Here is a 9,725-nt window from a genome sequence, read left to right as displayed (position 1 = left end):
CAAGACACCCACAGGCGAGTGACATATGTACACAGTTTCCCATGAAAACCATCCTGCTATGTCTAAACTATAAACACATATAATAGGCTTTCTATAGTGAATCAGGGTAAGACAAAACATTTTTCAAGAATAATTGATGATGTATTGAATAAATAGTTAATTTTCACCTAAAAAGTCAGTGTAACTTTGTGCGGGGGGGGGGGGGGGGGGGGGGGGGGTTGTTTAACGAGGTATGTGACGGGAGAGAGAGTTGGGAAAGGAGCTTGGCATAAGTGGTTAAGTGCAAATGATGAACACCTGTGTCTTGTTCCAGTAATGGGCGTGGAGAGGCCGGATAAAAGCCATCTGGAAAAGGACATATGGGAGAGAGAGACTGACTGCAGACTTGTGGCACAAAGGGACTGAGGAAGCTCTGGAGAACACATTGAGAGGAAAAGAAACTTACTGAGCTGTTTATGTTTTGTTTGAGTTGTTTATTTTTATAATAAATACCACGAGTCTCAGTCAAGCCGACCCTGTCTTCTTCCTTCCTTTCCTATACTGAACTTTGCTACAGTGGTGCCGAAACCTGGGAAGGAAGAAGCAGCCGCTGCCATGCAATTTCTGCCGTCATCAACACCATTTGCGGACGTCATTTCATCCCTCGCGCTCCTCCACCAAGAACAACACCAGGCCCTGCTCGACCTGAAATCGCTTCCAGGCAATTGTGCAGGCCCAGCAAGAGGATCTCGAGTTGAATGGTTCGGGCAGAGGCGCCAGCAGCCCCGAGCACGTCCACCCCCCTGCCCTTGAATAAGATGGGGCCACATGATGACCCGGAGGTCTTCCTGGACCTTTTTGAGAAGACGGCTGAAGCAGGTGGGTGGGCACGGGATTAATGGCCACTTAGGCTGATTTCCCTGCTGTTGGGGGAGGGGCAGGCCGCGGCACAACAACTCCCTGTCCAGAACCTCCTGGTATTTGACGATCTGAAGAGGGCCATTCTACAGCAGGTCGGCCGAAGCCCAGAACAACATCGCCAGCAATTTTGTTTGCTGGAGCTGGGCGAAAAGTGGACCAGCCCTTCGTAATGGCCCAACAGCTCCGAGTCTCCTGCCGCAAATGGCTGCTGCCTGAGAGATGCGACGTCGGGAAGATCATTGACCTGGTGGCACTGGAGCAGTTCGTCACCCGTCTGCCTCGGAAAACGGCCGAGTGGGTCCAGTGCCACCGTCTGACTTCGCTGGACTCAGCCACAGACCTGGCGAAGGACCACATGGTGGCGTGCCCAGGAGTCGGCAGACCTTTTTCTTCCCCTGTTCCCCCCTCTGCTCCCAAACCTGTCCCTCTCCCCAGGTCCCGTCCTCCAGGCCGGCCTAGGATTCCACCCGAGGGAGGGGTTGACCCAACCTGGAATTCGCTGGGAGTTCGCGAGCGGGGCCGAGGCCAGCTGGGACCCATGCCGCTCCTTCTTCCCCGCTCTCTCCACGCCCATCTCTGGGCCCACTCTCCACCACTGGGGTGGCCAGTAGGTCTGGGCCAGCCTGTTGGTATTGCGGGGACCCGGAGCATTTTATTGACAGGTGTCCGCTGATGGAAGTGGGGACAATGTTCCGGGTCCTGGATGTCCCACAGGCTTCCCCCGGTCAGGCTGGCTGGTACCAAATACCTGTGAGTATTAAGAGGGGTACCTATCCGGCTTTGGTGGATTCAGGATGTAACCAAACCTCGATCCACCAAAGCCTGATTCAGCCTGAGGCGTTGGATACAAACCGCATTGTTCAGGTGCAGTGTGAATGGGGACGTGGTGAAATATCCTCTAGTGCAGTGTTTCCCAACCTTTTTTCAGTCGTGGCACCCTTTGAAAATGTTCTCCATTTTGTGGCACCCCCTCGCATACGTTATGCTAGGGGTATAACGGTACATATTGCTTACGGTTCGGTTTGTATCACGGTTTTAGGTTCACGGTTTCGGTACGGTTCAGTATTTGCTATGTTCAGGGAAAAAAGGACTACTGTCAAATAAAAATAAAGAAAATAATAAGAAAAAATTATTTAAATACAAGCAGCAGCACAAATAAATACTATTGAGCAAAGATACTAATAAAATAAACTATGCTTTTCAGGTTTTTCAGATACGTCTAAAATTAGTTTTCAGGTACAAAAAAATGTATCAAATGTAAAATAACATTGCATATTTGACTGTATAAATTAAAGATTAATCCTATTAAACTTACAAAAGCTATTCAATCAAGAGCAGTGAGTAATGTGCTTGTCTTTTGTTGTTTGACATTAAACAGACAGCGGTAAAGGCTACTGCGCCTTTAAGACCTAATGCTTGGACATGCGTCGTCTTTCTCGACTGTATAAAGTTGACTTAAGGCATATACAGACTATGTCTGCTAGAATACTCATCAAGATGGACATGTTGACATACTTTTTGTGTGAGTTTGTCCGTTCAAGAGCACGACTTGAAAGAGAACTCAATATTTGCGGGTTGTGAGACGTGTGCGCTCTTTCGGATGAGTGCACAGAGAACCTTCTCAAGTGGCAAGGACCCTTTGAGGTCACACAGCGAGTTGAAGATCTCAATTATGAGGTTGTATGCACGGATAGGGGAGGGGCACGTCAAATTTACCACCTTAACCTCCTTAAAAAGGGGAGTGAGGCGGAATCAGTGATGCTGGTGACGGTAGTTGGGGCAGAAGATGATCTCGGGCCAGAAGTGACTACTAACACACAATCTATCGCTCTGGCCCCGGGAGGAGATCATCTTTCGCTGCCCAGATTACTGATGTGGCCAAGTTGCAGGCAGAATTTGCCGACGTGTTCTCACCCCTTCCCGGTCGTTCAGGTCTCATTCAGCACCATATTGAGAAAAAGCCGGGCGTGATGATTCGCAGCCGGCCGTATCGACTACCTGAACATAAAAAGAAAGTGGTTCACGGTGAATTAGAAGCGATACTTGATATGGGGGTAATAGAAGAATCCAATTGTGACTGGGCAAGCCCGCTAGTTTTAGTTCCTAAAACTGACGGCTCTGTGCGTTTCTGTGTGGATTAACGCAAAGCAAATGCTATGTTGAAATTCGACGCGTATCCAATGCAAAGGGTTGACAAACTGCTTGATCGGCTAGGCACCGCTCGATTTTATTCGACACTGGATTTAACTAAAGGATACTGGCAGATCCCCTTATCGCCTTTTATCTAAAGAAAAAAACGCTTTCACAACTCCGTTTGAATTACACCAATTTGTTACGCTTCCTTTCAGGTTGTTCGGGGCACTGGCCACGTTTCAGCGTCTCATGGACCGAATTTTACGGCCCCTTGCTGCAAATGCCGCTGCCTATCTGGATGACATTGTCATTTATAGTAATGACTGGCAGCAACATATGGAGCATGTGAGGGCTGTTCTGAGAGCGTTGAGGCTGGCCGGGCTGACGGCCAACCCAAAGAAGTGTGCAGTTGGGCGTGTGGAGGTCAGGTATCTGGGCTTCTGAGGTCACGGGCAGGTGCGGACGGCTCCCTGGTCTGAGTCGGGCGGTGGAGGTATGTGCCGGGGGGGGTTGGGGAGGGGGGCGGGGCGTGGTTTAACGATGGTATGGGGTTGTGTCAGTGCCCTTGGCAAAGGTAACTTGCACTTCTGTGAAGGCACCATTAATGCTGAAAAGTACATAGAGATTTTGGAGCATAATATGTTGCCTTCAAGAAGACATCTTTTCCAGGGACGTCCATGCATATTTCAAAAAGACAATGCAAAACCACATTCTGCACACATTACAAAGTCCTGGCTGCGGAGGAAGAGGGTACGGGTACTTGACTGGCCTGCCTGCAGTCCCGACCTGTCTCCAATAGAGAATGTGTGGCGCATTTTGAAGCGCAAAATGCGACAACGAAGACCCCGTACTGTTGCCCATTAAGACTTGTTTGCAGGAAGAATGGGACAAAATTACACCTGAAACACTTCATCACTTGGTGTCTTCAGTCCCTTAACATCTTTTAAGTGTTGTGAAAAGGAATGGCAACAATTCCAAGTGGTAAATGCTTTACTGTCCCAACTTTTTTTGAAATGTGTTGCAGGTCTGAATGACAGGAAAGGATGCATATTTACAAATGACATGAAGTTGACCAGACAAAACATGAAATATTTTTTGTTCATATTGTCTGCGATGAAATACAAGTCAAAGTAAATTTAGAAATCACTTCTTTTTTTCTTTTTTTTTTGCGTTTTCCATACTGTCCCAACTTTTTCTGATTTGGGGTTGTAGTTAACATGAACTAATAATGAACAGCTCTTATAAAGCATTTATGTATCTTTGTTAATGCTAATTTCAACATTTACTAATACATTATTCAAATCTTGTTAACATTAGTTAATGCACTGTGAACTAACATGAACAAACCATGAACAGCTGTATTTATATTAACTAACGTTAACAAAGATGAACAAATACAGTAACAAATGTACTGCTCATGGTTAGTTCATGTTAGTTAATACATTAACTAATGTTAACTAATGACCATTACTCTAAAATGTTACCAAAACATGTTCTGTGTAGAAAAAAAATAAAGCACTGTGCCAACTCAGATGTTAAACTGCATTATTTGTAGAAGTGCCAATAATATTGTTTGACCTGTAAAAATAGCTGCTCATGTCCTCAAAACATTCCACAGACATAAGCTTCTGTGTTCAGACGCCTGAAATCAGGTATTGGAGGCTGTAATTCATCAGAAAGGTGATTCACTGATCATGTACGCTGCAAAAAGTGGGTAACGTCTAGATTTCCTTGAGGGCATAAACATTTACGCATGCTAAATATCAATTTTGTATTTGCCAAACAAAACAAAAAAAACACTTGTGCAATAATATCGTTTTGGACTTATTTATTTCCATTAAAGCATCAAAATGAAATAGGAGTATGTTGAATGCTTTCTTTGTTATTTTGTGGACTATTCCTCTGTCCTAGGAATGGCATAGCACTCGTATGTGCGGGGCATGCGGCCAAAACTGCAATTTGCAGGCGTTGTGTCGAGCTCTTCTGGTGGCACCGTGGCTTTGAAGGTGAAGCGCTGAAGGAGGGAAGTGAAGAAGAGGAAGAGTTCTGTCCGAGCCAGAGCCTCACCGAGACACGCACGCTTGCCTGTCAAGAGAGCACACAGAAAATCTTTTCTCTGTGTATCTTCAATTTTTCTGGTCTGTGATTTGCCCTTTATAGGCAACTACTGAGGATTATTTTGGTTATGGTTATTTTTGTCCCAGTATGACTAAAACACTGATGAACTATTATTTAACATGTGTTGACTTCAGTTTTCATCTCAAGAGCAACATTTTAGTGGTCTAATATGCACAATGAAGCTCACCCATGCCGAATACAACAAATGCATCATTCTTTTGGAATCGGTCATCTGCATCCAGAAAGTTCTCAGGATCAAAACAATTTGGGTTCTTCCAAAGTTTCGGGTCTATAAGCACTGAGGATAATAGTGGAAAAACCATAGTTCCCTAGAAGAAAGTTTATTTTACAAATAAAAAGAAATATGTAAATAATAATAAACACTTGATGAATTAAGATGATGTAAATGCATTAGGAGAACAATACCTTAGGAATGACATAACCTTTGTATTCAGTGTCGCACATCATCTTGTGTGGGACAGCGATGGGGGCGAGATCCATGCTGCGCTGGACCTCGTGAATTACAGCATCTGTATATGGCAGGTTCTGTCTGTCTTCAATGGAGGGCCAACGGTCCTGTCCTACAACCTCATCAATTTCTCGCTGAACACGCTCTGTACAGAACAAATGAAACTGTAAAATCCAACAGTGATTCTAACTAACACATTTAAGTTAACTTTACTTAGTGTCTTAACTTAATTGTAAAAAATATAGTAATCTGTACTATTCAGGTACTATTCCTTGTTTACTCAGAAAAACGTCTCGGTTACGTATGTAACCCCCGTTCCCTGAAGGAGGGAACGGAGACGTACGTCGGAACTGACCGACGAATTGGGATCTGTCTTCAGAGACCAGTCTACTTCGAGTGTATTAGAAACGAGCCAATTGTATTGGCATGCGGTCCACGCACCGCCCCGCACCGCGGGTATAAACACGGAAGTGGAGTACCGCATATTGCTTTTCCAACTGAGGAGCCGAATAAGTGACTCGGCCCTTCAGCGGAAGCACAGCACCTGGCGACGGGACGTACGTCTCCGTTCCCTCCTTCAGGGAACGAGGGTTACATACGTAACCGAGACGTTCCCTTTCAGTCGGTCACGTTCGACGTACGTCGGAACTGACCAACGAATTGGGATCCCTACCAACACGCCAGAGATGCTGGCCCTTCCAGCGCCCTGCCTGAGCTCACTGGACCACTCCTATGTTGGAGTGGGAGTCAGGGCTCCCGGCAGGGAAGGTCAGTCACTGCTGTTCCTGCAAGACCCACTCTGCGTGACTACTGGATAACGCTGGGAAGCGTGCCAGTCTCAGGGAGATGGAACGCTGCGGAGCCACGTCCTCCAAGGGAGGAGAGGTGGAATACTCATAAGGACTAACCTATCAGGGTAGTGCAACATATGGCAGTCTCTGGGGTGGATCCAACCTGGTCCCAGGGGGGAAAGAACACACCCAGAGACGACAGAGCGGGGCTCTGTCAAGGGAAAGACACGGGGCTAGCCGAGTAGGGTAGCAGGTACCGTGGAAATACACATATGGGGTCGCCGTGAGGGGACCAACACATATGGAACCCAGCCTACACACACGTTCCACAAGCATACGGGTGCAGGCCTGGCGTCAGACGGCCGCAACATCTGACACCAAAGGGGTGACGGAGGAGCTCGACAGGGTTCACCATTTCTGGGGAACACAACTGGAGAAGATAAACGCACGAATCCGGCCATAGGGGAGTGGCGTAGCAAGCCAACACAGGAACGGGCACTTCACGTCTACCGGCCGTTGGAGGCGAGTACACGGGAAGAAACCGGCTCCACACGGAGGCTATAGAATCTAGCGAACGTGTTAGGTGTCGCCCAGCCCGCAGCTCTACAGATGTCTGTCAGCGAGGCGCCTTGAGCCAGCGCCCAGGAGGAGGCAACACTCCTTGTGGAGTGCGCTCGCAACCCGAACGGGCAAGGCACGTCTTGCGATTGGTACGCTAAAGACGATAGCATCCACTATCCAGTGGGCTAACCTCTGCTTGGAGACAGCCTTTCCCTTCTGCTGGCCTCCATAACAGACGAAGAGCTGCTCTGAGGTCCTAAAGCTTTGTGTCCGGTCAACGTAAGCGCGAAGAGCGCGGACGGGACATAACAAAGCCAGGGCTGGGTCTGCCTCCTCCGAGGGCAGCGCTTGCAGGTTCACCACCTGGTCCCGAAAGGGAGTGGTAGGAACCTTGGGCACGTATCCAGGCCGGGGTCTCAGGATGACGTGAGAGTTACCGGGCCCGAATTCTAGGCACGATTCGTTGACCGAAGCGCATGCAGGTCCCCCACCCTCTTGATTGAGGCCAATGAAGTCAGGAGTACCGTCTTCATAGACAGGAGTTTTAACTCAACGGACTGCAAAGGCTCAAAAGGAGGGCCCTGAAGTGCTCTGAGCACCAGGGCTAAGTCCCAAGAGGGTAGCGAGATAGAACGAGGAGGATTTAGTCTCCTCGCACCTCTGAGGAACCTGACGATTAAGTCGTGCTTCCCTAAGGATTTACCTTCAACTACATCGTGATACGCCGCTATTGCTGCGACGTACACTTTCAGGGTGGAGGGAGACAGCCTTCGCTTCAACCCATCTTGTAGGAAAGAAAGCACAACATTAATCGAACACTTCCGGGGGTCTTCTGGCGAGAAGGACACCACTCAACGAACAGGTTCCACTTCAGGGCATAGAGGCGCCTCGTAGAGGGGAAGAGGGGTAGAGCTGAAGTGATGGTGTCTACCACTGCCTTTGGCAGGCCACCTAGAACCTCCGCGTCCCGTCCAGGGACCAGACATGGAGTTTCCAGAGGTCTGGACGCAGGTGCCATAGAGTGCCCCCTCCCTGAGAAAGAAGGTCCTTCCTCAGGGGAATCGGCCAGGGTGGGGCTGTCGCGAGGAGTGTAAGTTCGGGGAACCAGGTCCGGTTGGGCCAGTAGGGCGCAACTAGCAAGACCTGCTCCTCGTCCTCCCTGACCTTGCACAGAGTCTGTGCTAGAAGGCTCACTGGGGGAAACGCATATTTGCGTAGGTCCCGGGGCCAGCTGTGCGCCAGTGCATCTGTGCCGAGGGTACCCCCGTTCAGGGAATAGTACCACTGGCAATGGGACGAGTCCGGAGTGGCAAACAGGTCTACCTGTGCGGTTCTGAAAAGGTCCCATATCAGCTGGACGCTCCGGGGGTGGAGTCGCCACTCTCCCGGAAGTGGACACTGACGAGAGAGCTTGTCAGCTGTCTGGTTCAGCACACCTGGGATGTGAATGGCACGAAGCGACCTCAGATGCTTCTGACTCCACAGGAGGAGGTGGCGGGCATGCGACGGGAGCGCAGACCACCCTGACGGTTGATGTATGCAACGGCCGGAGTGCTGTCCGTGCGGACCAGTACGTGTTTGTGCTGAAGCAGCTTCTTGAAGCGACTTAGCGCAAGACGTACTGCCATTAACTCCAGGCAATTGATATGCCAATGCAGCTGGGGCCCCGTCCACAGACCCGAGACTGCATGCCCGTTGTACGTGGCCCCCCAACCCGTGACTGAGGCATCTGTGAATACCACAACATACCTGGACACCTGTCTTAAGGGCACTCCGGCCCGTAAGAACGAGGGGTCGGACCAAGGGTTGAAGGTTTGGCGACAGTATGGGGTAACTGGGACCCGATACTGGCCGGTCTGCCACGCCCACCTCGGGACTCGGTCGTGTAGCCAGCGCTGAAGCGGTCTCATATGAAGCAATCCGAGCGGCGTTACCGCGGCTGCAGATGCCATATGCCCCAGGAGCCTCTGAAAGAATTTCAGTGGGACCGCCGTCCTGCTCTTGAATGTATTCAAGCAGTTCAACACTGACTGGACTCGTTCCTCTGTGAGGCGCGCAGTCCGATTGACCGAATCCAGCTCCATGCCGAGATAAGAGATCCTCTGCGTGGGACAGAGTTTGCTCTTCTCTCGGTTGACCCGAAGGCCCAACAGGCTGAGGTGATGGAGCACCAGGTCCCTGTGTTCGCACAACTGCTCCTGAGACTGGGCGAGTATAAGCCAGTCGTCGAGATAGTTGAGAATGCGAACGCCGCGTTCTCGGAGTGGAACAATGGCTGCCTCCACGACTTTCGTAAAGACGCGGGGCGACAGGGACAGCCCGAAGGGCAAGACTTTGTACTGATATGCCTTCCCCTCGAACGCAAAGCATAAGAACGGTCTGTGTCGAGGGAGAATAGAGACATGAAAGTACGCGTCCTTCAGGTCGATCGCTGCAAACCAATCTTGGGGACGGATGCATTCGAAAATGCATTTCTGCGTTAGCATTCTGAACGGAAGCTTGTGCAGGGCCCGTTTCAGAACACGCAGGTCCAAGATTGGCCGTAACCCACCGCCTTTCTTGGGTACAATGAAGTAGGGGCTGTAGAACCCCGACTTCATATCGGCTCGAGGAACCGGCTCGACCGCGTCCTTCGCCAGTAGGACATCGATCTCTGACCGCAAGACATGGGCATCACTGCTCCGCACGGAGGTGAAGAGGATGCCCTTGTGCTTGGGAGGCTGGTACGCGAACTGAGTCGCGTAGCCGAGTCT

General features: G+C 49.8%; 1 protein-coding gene across 1 annotated transcript in view; it reads right to left on the bottom strand.

The window, feature by feature from the left end:
- Positions 1–4,927: 4,927 nt before the first annotated feature.
- LOC307131128 (uncharacterized protein) overlaps positions 4,928–9,725 on the bottom strand; it is a gene marked incomplete at both ends in the record, with an annotated part of 33,035 nt that continues 28,237 nt past the window's right edge. Inside the window, 3 exons of the mRNA XM_079824617.1 lie at positions 4,928–5,118; positions 5,339–5,480; positions 5,578–5,765. Coding sequence (XP_079680743.1) covers positions 4,928–5,118; positions 5,339–5,480; positions 5,578–5,765 — 521 coding nt within the window. The remainder of the gene's footprint in view (positions 5,119–5,338; positions 5,481–5,577; positions 5,766–9,725) is intronic.

This window comes from Gobio gobio, assembly GCF_949357685.1.
Source record: "Gobio gobio genome assembly, chromosome: 8".
In the NCBI taxonomy this organism is placed as follows: Eukaryota; Metazoa; Chordata; class Actinopteri; order Cypriniformes; family Gobionidae; genus Gobio; species Gobio gobio.
Note: the sequence above shows the minus strand (reverse complement) of the source record. Positions and strands in the feature narration are given on the sequence as shown.